The sequence below is a fragment of the Neofelis nebulosa genome, chromosome 18 (assembly GCF_028018385.1).
Source record: "Neofelis nebulosa isolate mNeoNeb1 chromosome 18, mNeoNeb1.pri, whole genome shotgun sequence".
Taxonomy (NCBI): domain Eukaryota; kingdom Metazoa; phylum Chordata; class Mammalia; order Carnivora; family Felidae; genus Neofelis; species Neofelis nebulosa.
Window position 1 is genome coordinate 6,153,696 of NC_080799.1, and position 16,966 is coordinate 6,170,661.

The window sequence follows — 16,966 nt, forward strand, 5'->3', positions numbered from 1 at the left end:
GAGGCAGGAAGCGGGAAGACTGACCCATCTGGAGGCTGTTTAAATAGTCTAGGGAGATCTTATTTCGATTTCCTCCCCCTGCAGCAGCTAGTGCACAGTAACCTTATGCATAGTAAAACAAACAAACAAACAAACAAACAAACAAAAACAATGTTGGACTGCACTAACTCAAGAAGGAAAATACCTAAGTTGCTTACAACGTGCTTTTCTGTTTCCTGAGACAATTCCTTCCTCAAGACGGGGTGGGGGGGAGGGGAGGAAGAAGCCACAACATCATATACACTCATAACCAATGCCTTTCACACCATCCTAATATACAGCTAAGATCCTTAAGAATCTGGGTTCTCACAGATTTTCCTTGTCTTCATTTTATCACATTTTCACTCATCTCAAAACATTAGTGGAAAGAGTTTTGAAAAAACCTGCTAAGCAAATACCCTGGCCAGAGCATGCCACATACACATTTCAAATAATGAAACCAAGGAAGGGGGTCAATATATAGGTAGTGCCAGTTTGGGATATGCACTGATTTATCCATCAAGATATAAATCTTCAATGGATACTCCCAATAACTGTTCCAGAAGCTGAATGTATCAATCGTAAAGATGTGGTAGACGGTTTAAAATAAGATAGCATCTACCCAATGCAATCCCTATCAAAATTCCATCTGGTTTTGGTGGGGTGTTTTTTGTTGCATAAATTGACAAGCTGATCCTAAAATTTGCATGGAAATTCAATGGACCCAGAAGCCAAAACAATCTTGAAAAAAAAAAAAAAAAAAAGAACAAAGTTGGAGATTCACACTTACCAATTTCAAAACTCACAACCAAGCTATGATAACCAAGCTGATGTGGGACTGATGTAAGGCTGAACATACATAGGTCAATGGAAGAGAACTGGAAGTCCACAAATAAATCCTTACATTTACGTCACCTGGTTGTGGACAAGAGTGCCAACATAAGTTAACGAGAGAATAGTCTTTTCGACAGATGGTGCTGAGACAACTGGATATCCACATGCAAAAGAATGAAGCTGGAGCCTAACCTCATACTGTACATAATAATTAATTCAAAGTAGATAATCCAAAGTTAATGTAAGAGTTAAAACTATAAAACTCTCTTGGGGTGCCTGGGTGGCTTAGTAGGTTGAGCATCAGACTCTTGATTTTGGCTCAGGTCATGATCTCATGGTTCATGGGATCGAGCCCTGTGTTGGGTGGGCTCTGTGCTGACAGCTCAGAGCCTACTGGGGATTCTCCCTCTTCCTTGCTCTCTGCCCCTCCCCCACTTGGCACATGCTCGCGCACTCTCTCTCACAATAAACATGAAAAAAACTCTATAGAACTCTTACAGAAAGAGAATAGGACTGAATCTTTACAATCTTGGGTTTGGCAATGGTTGCTTATTAGATATGATGCCAAAAGTGTAAGTGACAAAAGAAGTAATACATGAATTGTACTTGATCAAAATTAAAAAGTTTTGTCTTTCAGAAGACACTATCAAGTAAAAAGACAATCCACAGAATACTTCAAAACTATTGGAAAATGTCTGATAAGGGACTTATGGAATATATTTAAAAAGCCTCTCTTATCTATGTAGATATAAATAGATGTTAAAAGGGATGCGTGGGGGGCTCAGTTAAGCATCCAACTGTTGATTTCGGCTCAAATCATGATCTCACGGCTTTGTGAGTTTGAGCCCTACATCAGGCTCTGTGCTGGCAGAGTGGAGCCTGCTTGGGATTCTCTCTCTCTCTCTCTCTCTCTCTCTCTCTCTCTCTCTCTCTCCCCCTTCCCCACTCATGTTGTCTCTCTCAAAATAAATAAACTAAAAAAAATAAAAATAAAAAATGGATGTAAAGATATCTATTTATAGCTAAAGGGGATTAAGAGGTATGAACTTCCAGCTATAAATAAGTCACAGACATGAAAAGTACAGGAGAGAATATAGTCAATAATATTGTAATAATGCTGTTTGGTGACAGATGGGGACTTTACTTATTGTGGTGAGCACTGAATAACATACAGAATTATTGACTCAATATGCTGTACACTGGAAGCTAATATAACATTGATTACTTCAATAAAAATGTTTTTAAAACTCCTAAAAATCAGTAATAAAAAGACAACCAATTTCAAAATGGGCAAAGGATTTGAAGACTTTTCTCAAAAGGAAACATACAAATGGTCAGTAAGTACATGAAAAGATGCTCAACATCAGTAGCCATTAGAGAAATATAGATCAAAACCACAGACACTAACTACTTCACACCCATTAGGATAGCTAAAATAAAAATGACAATACCAAGTACTGGTGAAAATGTGGAGAAATCAGAACACTTAAGCTTTACCAGTGGGACTGTAAAACGTTTCAGCCACTTGGGAAAATAGTTTGGCAGTTCATCAAAATGCTGAACACAGAGTAGCATATGACCCAGCAATTCCCCCACTTAGGTATATTCCCAAGAGACCTGAAAACATGTAGGTCTACATAAAAACGTGCGCATGAATTTTTATCACCCGCATTACTTACAATAGCCCAAAAGTGAAACAAATCAAATGCCCACCAAGTGATGAATGAACTAAGAAAATACGGCATACCCACACAGTGGAATATTACTCTGTTATTCAACAATAAAAAGGAATGGGTGATCTTGAAAACTTCCCTAAAGTGAAAGAAAAAATGACATATTGTATGACTCCATCGTTATGAAACGTCCAAAACAGACAATGCCCATACAGACAGAAAGCGGATTAGTGATTACAGGGGCTGGGGAGAGGGGATATGGGGAGTGACTGCCGGTGGGTACAGAGTTCTTTTTAGGCCATGAAAATGCTCGTGCTCACTTCCGCAGCACATATACTAAAACTGGAATGATACACAGATTAGCACGGCCCCTGCACAAGGATGACACACACACCTGTGAAGGTTTCTACATTGTTTTCTTGCCATTTGCAATGACATGGATGGAACTAGAGAGTATAATGCTAAGTAAGTGAAATAAGTCAGTCAGAGAGAGACAAATACCATAGGATTTCACTCATACGTGGAATTTAAGAAACAAAACAAATGAGCAAAGGGGGGAGAAAAGAGAGAGACAAACCAAGAAAGACCCTTAACTATTTATTGAGTACTGATGGCTACCAGAGGGGAGGCGGGTGGGGGGATGAGTGAAATAGGGGATCGGGATTAAGGAGTGAGCACCAGGTGATTAAAATTAAAACTTAAAGTTTGGGGGGGCCCTGGGTGGCTCAGTCGGTTGAGTGTCTAACTCTTGATTTTGGCCCAGGTCATGACCCCAGTATCATGGGAATGAGCCCACAATCAGGATCGTGTTGAACAAGGAGACTGCTTAAGATTCTTTCTCTCCCTCTGCCCTCTCCCCTACTTGCAAACTCTCTCCTTCCGTCTGCAAAGAAAAAGAAAGAAAGAAAGAAAGAAAGAAAGAAAGAAAGAAAGAAAGAAAGAAAGAAAGAAAAAAAAAACTTCAAAAAATTGGTCTAAAACAAGACATGGTGATGGTTACGCACCACTATGAATATAATAAAAGCCCCTGAATTGTATACTTTTAAAGGCACATGAATTATATCTCAATAAAGCTGTTACACATGTATATATTTTTAAGAGAGTACCCACCTGCGGTTTATCAACTAGATCGGCATCTGCATCAATGGCTTATTTTTTGTTCTATTACCAATAAGCTTAAAAATTATTTAGAAAAATACTAAACCAGAAAATCATCACAAAGGTGGGATGGACAGCATAGAGATAGTACTCTATGAAGATTTTTAACCTTAAATACTGCCAACATGTTATTCTCTTTCTAAACATATGCAATTAAGATCTATCTTAAAATTGTCGGGTTAATCTCTTCGGCGTGAACAGTCTGTTTTTACGAAGTCCACAGCTATTCAGGCATGTGGGCTAACTAACACCAAAGGGGGAAAAGTACATGGTGAAAACGTGGGCTGTAACAACTGAACCAGAATGGCTTCCGAGGGACTGAAACAAACGATGCTTGAAACTAAACGAGTCTCTGCCTTGTACTTTTAACAATCAGTCCTGGGTCATTATTAACAACTAAGTTTATAAATACTTGTGAAAATTAATGAAGGGAAATCCCACAAAAGTGGATTCAGGATGCCAGAAGAGGAGGCTAGAGGGACACCACTCAATGTCAATTACAGACCGTTAACAGAAGAATCTTTGACAGGAAAGAATCATGGATTCCAGGCCCCAACACTGAAATATGCATTGCATCTCCTACAAGAAATGGACCATCCCAGCAACTTGGCCCATGAGAAATCGTCACCCTGAACTCCTGCCTTTCTCCACTGGACTTCCTCTCAACTTCCTCCTTCTTCTCCATAAAATAACCTTCTTGTCCTTTGTTGGACTGGCCTATGGCTTTATTGTAGCTTGTTTGTCCTGAAATGCAATTCTCTGTTATTACCAAATAAACCTATTTTTGCTGGTAAAACAACTTTTATTTTTAAGGTTAACGTACTCAAACGTTCACTTAAAATACACCGAGGTTAACAAGCCAGATAGCAGGAAATCTGTGAATTTGGTGCCGGAAAGATGTTGCACTTCATCTAGTAAGAAAGAGAGCAACCAGCACCTCAATTTAAAAATGCAGTGACAGGGCACCTGGGTGGTTCAGTCAGTTAAGCCTCGGACTCTTGATTTTGGCTCAGGTCATGATCTCACGGATCAAGAGTTCGAGCCCCAAGTCGGGCTTTGTGCTGACAGCGCAGAGCCTGGCTGGGATTTTCTCCCTCTCTCTCTGCCCCTCCTCTGCTCACGTTCTCTTGGACTCCCTCAAAATAAAAAATAAAAATTAAATAAAAATTAAATAAAACTAAATAAATAAAAATACAGTTCCAAATTCTGAGCCAAACATTATAGAAAAATATATATATATATATATCTCCAGCCTTCTTGGGGAATGCATGAAAAGAAGCACATTTATCTGAATAAGTTTTAGATCTTTGTTAGAAGACAATTATTAGCTCCCACTAATAGTTTATAAGTTAATACGGGACATATTCTATCAATGATCAAACAGACCAAACTCAAAGATTAGACAAGGAAGACTGCACGATGTGGACTGAAGGAGAGAAGAAATGTAGATAGACTCTGTGAAGCAACAAGAATATTCAGAATCAAAGACAGACACAAGATAATACTCATCAAATTTCAAATCCAAATCCAAGAAACTATGGCTAGAGATAAATCTGGCAGGCCAAAGAAATCTTTACTTAGTAAAGTGATTTTAAGTTCATTTATTTATTTATAGAGCAGAAAGTTCAAGCAGAGGAGAGGCAGAGAGAGAGAGAGACAGAGACAGAGACAGAGACAGAGACAGAGAGACAGAGAGAGAGAAAGGGAGAGAGAATCCCAAGCTGGCTCCACACTGCCAACACAGAGCCAGATGCGGGGCTTGAACTCACAAATCATGAGATCATGACCCGAGCTGAAGTCGGACGCTTAATGAACTGAGCCACCCAGGCACCCCAGTAAAGTGATTTTCAGACTAAAAAAAATAATTATGGGGCACCTGGGTGGCTCAGTTGGTTAAGCGTCCGACTTCAGCTTGGGTCATGATCTCACGGTTTGTGAGTTTGAGCCCTGAGTTCAGCTCTGTGCTGACAGCTCAGAGCTTGGAGCCTGCTTCAGATTCTGTGTCTCCCTCTCTCTCTGCCCCTCCCCGGCTCACGCTCTGTCTCTCTCTCTCAAAATTAAACATTAAAAAAAAAATTTTTTTTAAGCAATTAGATGAAGAGGTAACCAAATTTTAACTGCACTCTAATTTTTCTGCCATTTATTTTCATGTTAGAACTCAGTTCAATCTTCTGAAAAGTTACCAATGAACCTGATTCTTGACAAGCAATGCTACTATTACGTCCTAAAGAAATTGGGGGCCGGGGGAGGGGCAGTCATGGTAACAATGTTCCAGCAATGTTAACATGCCATTTCCACTAACTTAAATAGTGGGATACTATGTTCCTGGCTCATACTTGTGCAGAGGTTTAAACATGCAAATAAATACACTACAGGAGGGGCGCCTGGGTGGCTCAGTGGGCTGGGCATCTGACTTTGGCTCAGGTCATGATCTCGAGGTTTGTGACTTGAGCCCCACAGCAGGCTCTGTGCTGACAGCTCAGAGTCTGGATCCCGCTTCAGATTCTGTGTCTCCCTCTCTATCTGCCCCTCCCCCACTCACACTCTGTCTCTCTCTCAAAAATAAATAATATTTAATATTTTAAAAAAATTTTAAATACACTACAGGAGACATGCACAATTAAATTTCAAGCTGAAACGCAATAGATATATTTATTGTATGACGTGCAATCAATTTTTGCATTAGAAGTGTGAACTCCACATCTGAAGATCCAAACATTTTAATTTTACATCAAAGGAGGAAAATAATATATACAAAAATATACAGTAACTTCGTTTTTCTTAGTTTGCATTCCCATGTCTAGACAAGCTTAAAAGACTATTTTAATATGATACTGGAGAGGGTGGGGAAATAAAAATACATATATTATGGTGTGGATTTGAAATAAAAAAGATAAGGAACCATAAGTTGGCTCCTTTTATAGGAGCATACTAGGATTATGAATTTTGATACCATTTAAATCTATACTCTGCACAAAATACAGGCAAAATATGATTTTCTATAAACAGAAACTTGCAATTTTTATATCTTATTCTAAAATGTCACTAACATTTTAATGGAGTCATCTCAATATTTTTCTGTTCTTTAGGGGCACCTTGGTGACTCAGTCTGTTCAGCATCCGACTTCAGCTCAGGTCACGATCTCACAGTTGGTGGGTTCGAGCCCCATGTCAGGCTCTGTACTGACAGCTCAGGGCCTGGAGCCTGCTTCGGATTCTGTGTCTCCCTCTCTCTCTGGCCTTCCCCCACTCATACTGCCTCTCTCTGTCTCTCAAAAGAATGAATAAATGTTAAAAAAATGAAATAAAAATAAAAATAAAAATAAATAATATTTTTCTGTTATTTGTACATAGTACTAACATCCCATACATTTGTCTCTTAGGAGTTCTGAAAGAGAATTTATCTACTGTAGCCAAATCAATATTATAACAAAGGCATGTTGTATGGCGGTGGCGGGGGGTGGGGTGGGGATAAATTTCTGGATTCAGTGATTAAAGAAAACAAGGACTAGGGAGTAAACGGTCTGGTAGAAATTCACTGAGAGCAGAGACTATGTGCTGGTCTGATGTGCAGGTGCGATACTTACAAACAAAAGTGGGCAGGGGGCAGTGATGGAAAAATTAAAACTACAGATGGCAGCTATCTTCTAGCAGAATCTACACAAACCTGGAAGTTCTCACAGCAGAGTCACAGCATTCTGCAAAATTAAGTAAACACTGAGAAGTGTATTTGTATTATCTGGAGTTACCAAAGGAACTAAAGATGGAAACTCGGGGGTGCGGACAAAGGAAGGAAAAGGTATTGTCAATTTTTCAACCTAATCTCTTCGGTACTACTTTACCATTTTATTTATTACCAAATGCAGGTATTCAATTTTTAACACCAAAAATTTTAATTAAGGATGAAAGAAAATGACATCGTTCGATCTCCTTATACACACAGTAGATCTGTTTCTAATCTGAAAAACATTCGAAAACAGTGTTCATTCGATCCCATGACAATAGAATATAATAACAATGATAGTAAGAAATGTTGATACAGGCACAGAACAAAATCTGTAGGCTCATTTTTTTTTTAATTAAAAAAAATTTTTTTTAACATTATTTTATTGCTGAGAGACAGAGAGACAGAACACAAGCAGGGGAGGGGCAGAGAGAGAGGGAGACACAGAACCTGAAGCATTCTCCAGCTCTGAGCTGTCAGCAGAGAGCCTGATGCAGGGCTTGAACCCACAAACCGTGAGATCATGACTTGAACTGAAGTCGTATGCTTAACGGACTGAGCCACCCTGGGCGCCCCTGTAGGCTCACATTTCAAACTCCTATACCAAATTATCTTATCGGTTAATGGGGCGGGAGCAGGGGGTAGGGGAACAGCAAGTAACTTTCACTTTCTATACCAAGTAATACTGTAACTTTAAAATTGAATATACCCTGGGGTGCCTGGGTGGCTCAGTTGGTTAAGCATCCGACTTCAACTCGGGACATGATCTCATAGTTCATGAGTTCGAGCCCTGTGTCGGGCTCCGTGCTGACAGCTCAGAGCCTGGAGCGTGTTTCGGATTCTGTGTCTCCCTCTCTCTCTGCCCCTTCCCTGCTCATGCTCTGTCTCTCTCTCTCTTTAAAATAAACATTAAAAAAATAAAAATATTCTATAAAATTGAATATATATTACTTTTGTCAGGGATCCTAAAGATAAAGAATATAAACTAAAACACGTACGCCTAGAAAAGTAACTGAGAAACAAAATCAGAGTAAAAGATTAATAGCAGTATTTCTGAGAGAAAGAAAGAACGGGCAGGTTACTTTTTCCCTTCATGTTTTTCTGGGTTTTGCCCCAAATATCATACAAACCAGCTATATTCCTTTATAATGGAGAACTTGTATTTTTTACAAACGATTTTTAAGAATATACTCAGATGAGAATCTTCTAGTATAGGCATGTTGACCCACCACTTCCTTAAAAGTATCCAGCTTTATGGAATATCAACATGTAAATATCTCGTCAATTCTAAGGCCTACATATTAACATCTCTGAAATCAAGATGCATCTTACAATCAGCCAGTGACAGTTGGGATACAGTTGTCATTGCCTGGATGCGTGTGGCGATCAAAAGTACCAGCACTAGGGGTGCCTGGGTGGCTCAGTGGGTTGAACGCCCCACTCTTTTTTTTTTTAATTTTTTAAAATATTTATCTATTTTTGAAGAAAAGAGAGACAGGATGTGAGTGGGGGAGGAGCAGAGAGCAAGGGAGACACAGAATCCAAAGCAGGCTCCAGGCTCTGAGCTGTCAGCACAGAGCCCGATGCAGGGCTCGAACCCACAAACTGTGAGATCATGACCTGAGCCGAAGTCAGACGCTTAACTGACTGAGCCTCCCAGGGGCCCCAAGCATCCCACTCTTGATTTCAGCTCAGGTCATGATCTCCTGGTTCGTGGAATCAAGCCCAGTGATGGGCTCCTTGCTGGGTGTGGAGCCGGCTTGGGGTTCTCTCTCTCCCTCTCTCTCTCTGCCCCTCCCTCACTCATACATGTGCTAAATAAATATTTTAAAAAATTAAAACATTAGGGGCACCTGGGTGGCTCAGTCGGTTAAGCGTCCGACTTCAGCTCAGGTCACGATCTCACGGTCTGTGAGTTCAAGCCCCGCGTCGGGCTCTGGGCTGATGATGGCCCAGAGCCTGGAGCCTGCTTCCGATTCTGTGTCTCCTTCTCTCTCTGACCCTCCCCCGTTCATACTCTGCCTCTCTCTGTCTCAAAAATAAATAAACGTTAAAAAAAATATTAAAAAAAAAAAAATTAAAACATTTAAAAAAAAAGCACCAGTAGTAAAACTTAGACAACAAGGTAAACACAGAACTATCATATGACCCAGCAATTACACTCCTGGGTATATACCCAAAGGAATTGTTAGCGGGGGCTCAAATACATACTTGTACACCCATGTTCACTGGAGCGTTATTCACAATAGCCAGAAGGTGGAAAGAGCCCAGGTATCTATCAACTGATTAAGGGATTAACGAATTATAGCATACCCGTGCAATGAAGTGGTATTCAGTCATACCATGGAAGGAAACTCTGACACACAGACATGAATGAACCTTGAACATTATGCTAAGTTGAAAGAAGCCAGACACAAAAGGACAAAATACTATATGATTCCACTATTTTTTTAAGTCCACTTATTTTGAGAGCGCATGAGTGCACATATGCACGAGCAGGGAAGGGACAGAGAGAGAGGGAGAGAGAATTGCAGGCAGGATCTGCACCGTCAGCACGGAGCCCAATGTGGGGCTCGATCCCAGGAACCACGAAATCACGACCTGAGCCGAAACCAAGAGACAGACGCTTAACCGACTGAGCCGCGCAGGTGCCCCTGTATGATCCCACTTTTACGAAATATCTACACCAGGCAAATGCATTGAGGAAGTAAATGAGAGGTTACCACGAAGCTGAGAAAAGTGGAGATGAGCAGTTATGACTTCATGGTCACAGAGCTTCTGTTTAGTATGATTAAAAAAAAAAGTTTGTAAATACACAGTGGTGACATTATGAATGTAACTAATGCCACTGAATTGTATACTTAAAAATGGTTAAAATGGTAAATTGTTAGATATTTTTACCACAATTTGTAAAAATTACTAATGTAACACACCAAAACCCACTGGATGGGTAAACTGTATGAAATGTGAGTTGTATCTCAATAAAGTGGTTTTTAAAACTTGGGGAGCTAAGAATAGCCCATCCTTCTGAAAAAGTGTCAGTGTCAACACTATGGCACAACACGTGGAAATATACAAATATCGGTGATTCTGTGCCAAACGGTTGAGGAGAGATGGACACTGAATATGAAGATACCTTAGGAATTCTTTCATCTCTCCTGCTTTTTCTTTTTAATTATAATGCACAAGAACACTACACGATAAAAATCTATATTTCAGTGAGCTACCTGTTCAAGACTGTAAAATTAAAATGTCAGATCATAAGAAAGCCACGTCACTGTTTGACTCTCAGCATCTTGCTCATCGAGGGGCACCTGTAACGGCGCGTCTCGCAATCAGTGTGCACACGCCACTCACAGCGGCATGTACACATGGGCCCGCGTGCACACACACATGGGCCCTTTCCCTAAGCAACCTGTGAAATCAAACATACATTTGCATTCCCAAACAGTAATTTCTGAAAATAAAAAAGCACCAGGAAGAATATGTGAAATGAATACCATTTGGCCAAATTCCGTGTTGGCTGTTGCAAGCACTCAAAGAAGGCACTGGCTTCACATGGAGGTATGACACAGCAGAAATCTAATACAGATATAATGTCTATTACTCATTTGGAGCCATGACTCAGAGTATTTTAAAAATACATATGGAAACCAGAGTCTTTTCATAACTAGACTACAAACGAGAAACTCGTGCCAAGACGTGACAAACACAAATCTTAAAAAGCTTCACAGATTTGAATCTCCCATTTAAAACACAAACTATTTTATCAATGCTTTGATGTAATCTTGAAATTGCAGGAGCCACAGAGTTTAAAAGCCCGGGAACATTTTTCTGGTTTTGATGATGCTAATCACCTGTCCAATTAATGGTCAATGATCACTGCAGGACATATATAAGTTCAGGGGAAACCCACATATTGATGGAGGTGATAATTGGGGTCTCTTGTTGCATGTAAAAAGCAATTTGCAGTGGATACACCTGGACGCAACTTTTCAGCTGGAAGAAAAGTACTGCAAAACTTTCCATTTTTACAATAACTTAATCATTTGGGTCACTATAGAAGTGACGGATGCTCATCAGAAATCAGAGTAAACAATAAAAGCGCACCATAATCTCACCACCTAGCTCTGACTTCCATTCCTGTTGTCACGTGGAGCCTTTCCGTGCATGTCGGAGAGTGAGCGATGAAGTGCCCAAGGGCCCAGCTCTGGGCCGGACTTACAGATTCAAGTCCGACCTCTTCTACTCACTGGCCGAGTGACCATGGGCCAACTAGGCAACAGTTCTGTGCCTGTCTGTCAAGTAGGAATAACAGAAGCTCCTTCATCAAGTTTTTAAATATAACGATCCCACACATACAGTTTTGCTACCTGCTTTTTCGCTTAACAAAAAAAAGCATGAACCAGTTTCCATGTCATTAAATACCCTTTAAGGGCCACAATGCATTCCATTACACAGTTGTTCCACAATGTACTCTGACCCTCAGAGCCAGGCATTTAACCGTTCCCAGTATGTCTGCTATTCCAACAGGCCTTTACACGAGACCAGGAACGGCTGGGAGGCAGACGTCCTAAATCTCAGGGACAGAGACCCTATGCACACACAGACCAGGCCATTAGCCTAGGAGATGGCCTTTGTGCCTCCCGGCCACCTGAGCCACCTTAGGCTTCTCACCTTTGGTGCCCAGCCTCCTGGCCATTCGTGAGTCCCCAAGAGTCTTGCAATAAATTCTCTTATGCTTAAATTAGCCAAAGTCCGTTTCTGTTACTTGTCACCAAAGCACTTTCCTGATACACACGATCACATTCTCTCCCATAATATTCCATTACACACACACAAATAATGACGCCACCAACCAACCTCTCCAAGTCAGCTGTGTCCCAGGAAGGAGTAGGTAAAACCAGACAGCTCTAGTGCAAAGCACCGAAGTTCTCTGAAAGATAGACATTTTTATCCCTGTGAAAATTCTGCTCTGAGAGTCTTCATGCACTTATAGGCCTGGGATGCTACAATTAATTACACAGAGTATATAATCTATAAAAAGACCAATCCAATCTTTCTCAGAGGAAAAAAAAATCAAATTGCAAATACTACTATTACTACTAATAACTAGTAATATTTATATACTGTTGTAAATACCTTACCTGCTAGTCATTTAATCGTGGCAATAAATTTGTAAGCACTACTGTTATCCCCATGTTATACACAAGGAAAGTGAGGCATCAGAGAAACTGAGTAACTTGCCCGAGGTCACACAGCTATTCAGGATTTGAACCCAGGCAATCCAGCTTCAAAACCTATGTTTTCAACCACCATATATACTGCTTCTTGATTTTTGTCTCATAACGACAGATTTTTTAATTATGATCACATATTACATCTTCATTATTATGTGTCAGAGTTGGATGTAAATGGCAAAGGGAGATTTCCCACATAGATGAACTCCAGTAAGTACTTCATCTTCTACCGTGGCTTCTCCTGCTAAGACTACGTATGATCCCAGTACCTAAAACAATCTATGGGGCGTCTGGGTGGCTCAGTCGGTTAAGCGTCCGACTTCAGCTCAGGTCATGATCTCACGGTTCGTGGGTTCAAGCCCTGCATCAGGCTCTGTGCTGACGGCTCGGAGCCTGGAGCCTGCTTCAGATTCTGTGTCTCCCTCTCTCTCCGCCCCTCCCCCAATCGCATTCTGTCTCCCTCTCTCTCAAAAATAAATAAAAAACATTAAAAAAAATAAAAATAAACAAAACAACCTATCATTCCCCTTCCTCCCTGAACAAATGCCAAGTGCTGTTCCGTTTCTAAGCCTTCCCTCAAGCGGTTTCCATTATTTAAAACACCCTCCGAACCCAACACCCACCTGCGTATTCCCATCCAGGAACGAAATGGCAATCTCAAATGCCACAATCCCCACACACCTCCCTCAAGCCTATCCAGATGGAATGAATCTGCCTACCCCCATAGTCCTGTGATTCTGTTTACCTCCAGTAGAGCATGCATTACAATCTGCTAGTTTTTTCTCCCCATCCATCCCTTCCCAATGTAAGGTTCTAGAAAGCAGAGACTACATCTAATAAATTCTCTTCTTTTACTTGGTACCCTCCACCATACAGAAAAAAGTTATCGCAAGAAGTAGTTGCTCCATTAATGATGACTGAGCTTAAGGGAAGCAGGCTGTGGAAATCTATAGAGAGAGACTATCCCAAAGAAGCAAAAGGGAAAATATCAAAGATCTAGAAAAATTTAGCTTATCATTAAGCTACTTTAAATCCCTGTGAGGGGCGCCTGGGTGGCTCAGTCGGTTAAGCGGCCGGCTTCGGCCCAGGTCATGATCTCGCGGTCCGTGAGTTTGAGCCCCGCATCGGGCTCTGTGCTGACAGCTCAGAGCCTGGAGCCTGTTTCACATTCTGTGTCTCCCTCTCTCTCTGACCCTCCCCCGTTCATGCTCTGTCTCTCTCTGTCTCAAAAATAAATAAACGTTAAAAATAAATAAATAAATAAATAAATAAATCCCTGTGAATAGAAATCTCAACACCTATCATTAAGAGACACTATCATTTGTGGAATTTTAACATGTATCTCAGTAGGTCCTTTTATGGTCTGAATGTGCACACTGTGGGAAACGAACAAGGAAATTTTTTGGAAAACTATTTAAAACATTTGGTAAATACTGGGAACACAAGGTCATATGAACCACAAAGAAAAAGTCGAAACTCTGGCCACCACCATAGTAAGCAGTGAGGGTTATAACTGCAGGCAAACCAGACAGGTGGTCAGCTCTCACTTTAAGAAACCCATTGCCGGGGTGCCAGGGTGGTTCAGTCAGTTGAGCATCCGACTCTTGATTGTGGCTCAGGTCATGGGATCGAGCCCCACGTCGGGCTCTGCGCTGACAGCATGGACTGCTTGGGCCTCTCTCTCTCTCCCTCTTTCACTCTGTCCCACTCTCTCTCTCTGCCCCTACCCAGCTCATGCTCTCTTTCTCAAAATAGAATCCCATTGCCTTCTGTATCTCTTATCTTCCTTCTTTGGTTTTCCTCAAGTCATTTATGGATTAAATCAAAGCTAAGAAGCTCTTTGCATTTTCTGAATTACTGCTCATTCCTACAGTGAAGATGAAATATTCCCTTTGAGTTTTTCCCATATTGGAAAAGTAAATGTGGAAAATGGCAGGAAGAAATCCAAATAATTGTAATTATTAACCAAATGGAACTAACGTACTATTACCGTTGATTCTATGATAAGTTTTGGGGAAAAGAAGATTCCTGCATCAACAAAGACAACTCTCTGCCCACACCACCTGTGGACCAAACACAGAAGGAGCCCTCCTGTGCCATCTGTAGGAAGGGGTAGAAATGAAATCCACCCTTACCACCTGACACATGAAGTCCTCTGCCACCATGAGGAACCCTCGCCAGAAGGAGCATCTGAAAGAATGCATTCTTTTCAGAAAACTAAAGCCTCACTTTTATTATTTTTTGTAAAGATATTCCTCTTAAGCAAACTCTACACCCAAAGTGGGGCTCAAACTTACAACCCCAAGATCAAGAGTTGCAATAAACTTATAAGTTTACTGCTCTACTGACTGAGCCAGCCAGGCACCCATCACCTCTCACCCCCAAAATAAAACCCACCTTGAGGTCTTTCTGATTGGACTTGGTTGATTCCTTCTGATTCATACTCATTAGGAGTTCCTGGAAATCCCTTTCATATAAGACAACTAAAAACAGGAAAACAACTATCTTCAAACTCAGAGAAAGTTGCATACACATGACCTCCAACAGTTTCCACCGGAGATGATCTTTCTGTTCAATTTGCGAGATTGCCTGTGCCAAATAGCATACAGTTATAGGAAGCAAGCAATATTAAGCTGGTCCCAGCCTTTCCAAAGCCAATTCCAAAGTGGCACCAAATGGTATTCCCAGAGAAAAGAGGTTACCCTTAATGAAATCGCACTTGTTCTTTTGAGTATTAGTAACAACACCGGGGTAGTGAGACACATGATTGTCCACCTCAACAGCAAATTTATTTGCACTTGTCTACACCTGGCCCAGAAAATATGTGACAAATATCCCGAAAGAGTGAAAAGGAGGAAAACTGAGGTTGTCACTCTAATTTGCCTATCTGAGAACACTTTCAAAATTGTTCTTAAAAAAAAAAAAAGGATTCATAATAGACATGTCTAAACTCACTTAAAAAGTTTTAAGAAAATCCCATGAAAATGTATGAAAGGCACTAACAACAGAGCTAATCAAACCACAGTGAAAGTCAAACCCTGCTCACAACCTAAAGAACACTCGGCCATTGTTGCTGTGTGGAGTCTCAACAGATGGTCCATACCAGGCATTCCCTGTTACACCCTTGCACTCAAGACTTTCAATTTGTTTTTTAATATAACTTATTGTCAAATTGGCTTACATACAACACCCAGCGCTCATCCCAACAAGGACTTTCAATCTTTAAAAGATGAATAGGATCTCTCATCTTGAAAAGAAGCATTCTTTTAATAAAGAATAACAACACCAGGATGCTTGGGTGGCTCCGTTGGTTAAGCATCAACCTCCTGATTTCAGCTCAGGTCACGAACTCACAGTTGGTGAGTTCGAGCCCCGTATCGGGCTCTGCACTGACAGCATGGAGCCTACTTGGAATTCTCTGTCTCCCTCTTTTTCTGTCCCTCCTCCCCACCTCAATAAATAAATAAGTGAACATTAAAAAGGGGGAGGGTTCCTGGGTGGGTCAGTGGGTTAAGCATCTGACTCTTGATCTCGATTCAGGTTCATGATCTCATGGTTCGTGAGGTCTAGCCCCACGTCAGGCTCTGAGCCTGATTGGGATTTTCTCTCTCCCTCTTTTTAGAGATGTGCACACGCCTGGAGGTATGTGTTTAAATCCTGTGAAAGCGCATAAGTTAAATAAAGATCCTTATATGTTATGTCTATGCAACTACATATGCAGTCACAGGCCCCTCTTGTTAACCTCAACCCCAGATTTTACTTTCTCTGTATGACTTCCCCACATGGTGACCAATGAATGACACACCTAACATCTCAGAGGCTAAGTTTTCAAATTTCCTAGAATAGAACTATACCAGAGAAGATGGCTTAAACATCAGTCAGATGGGTAAGTTTCCTATCCAGTGACCGTATCAACCAAACTAGGGCACGTTTTAGAAAAAGAAAGGGTACTATTATTGATTATGCCAGGACAGCAGGTTTAAAACAGAATTGTTCCAGACAGAAACAAAAAATACAGTTACCCTAGAATATGCCCACCAGATGAAATTTTTTTCCACTTCCAAGAGACATTTCTACTGTTCTATAGATGCCAAAACATGCAATAAATCACCTTCTCTTAGGCATGCTATTTGATAATGGCAGATAAATTAGAACCTGGGAGAAAAGGAAGGCAAGATATGACTAAGTCTTGAAATATGTTGTCCAATAGACTAATGCAGAAACTGACAGCATTCCTGCTCATCCAAGATTTGAAAAGGACACAGAAGCATTGTCCATTAGATGCACATCACCTTCCAGAGTCATTTTTTCAATTTAAT

At 40.8% G+C, this 16,966-nt stretch overlaps 1 protein-coding gene and 1 non-coding gene across 9 annotated transcripts in view; one reads left to right on the plus strand and one right to left on the minus strand.

Annotated features, from left to right (window-relative positions):
- Window positions 1–16,966, minus strand: part of SMURF1 (SMAD specific E3 ubiquitin protein ligase 1) — a 110,665-nt gene that overhangs the window by 66,736 nt on the left and 26,963 nt on the right. Inside the window, exon 1 of one of the 8 annotated variants that reach the window (XM_058710795.1) lies at window positions 12,271–12,465. The exons of 3 other annotated variants lie outside the window; for them this stretch is intronic. In XM_058710795.1, the coding sequence (XP_058566778.1) occupies window positions 12,271–12,358 (88 nt within the window). In that variant the 5' untranslated portion in view covers window positions 12,359–12,465. Of the gene's footprint in view, window positions 1–12,270; window positions 12,466–16,966 lie in introns of those variants that run through there. 4 more of the 8 variants (XM_058710799.1, XM_058710794.1, XM_058710801.1 and 1 more) reach the window with 4 other exon arrangements.
- Window positions 2,838–2,941, plus strand: LOC131501745 (U6 spliceosomal RNA). Its single transcript, XR_009256876.1, has one exon. It is a non-coding gene; the product is annotated as a U6 spliceosomal RNA (small nuclear RNA).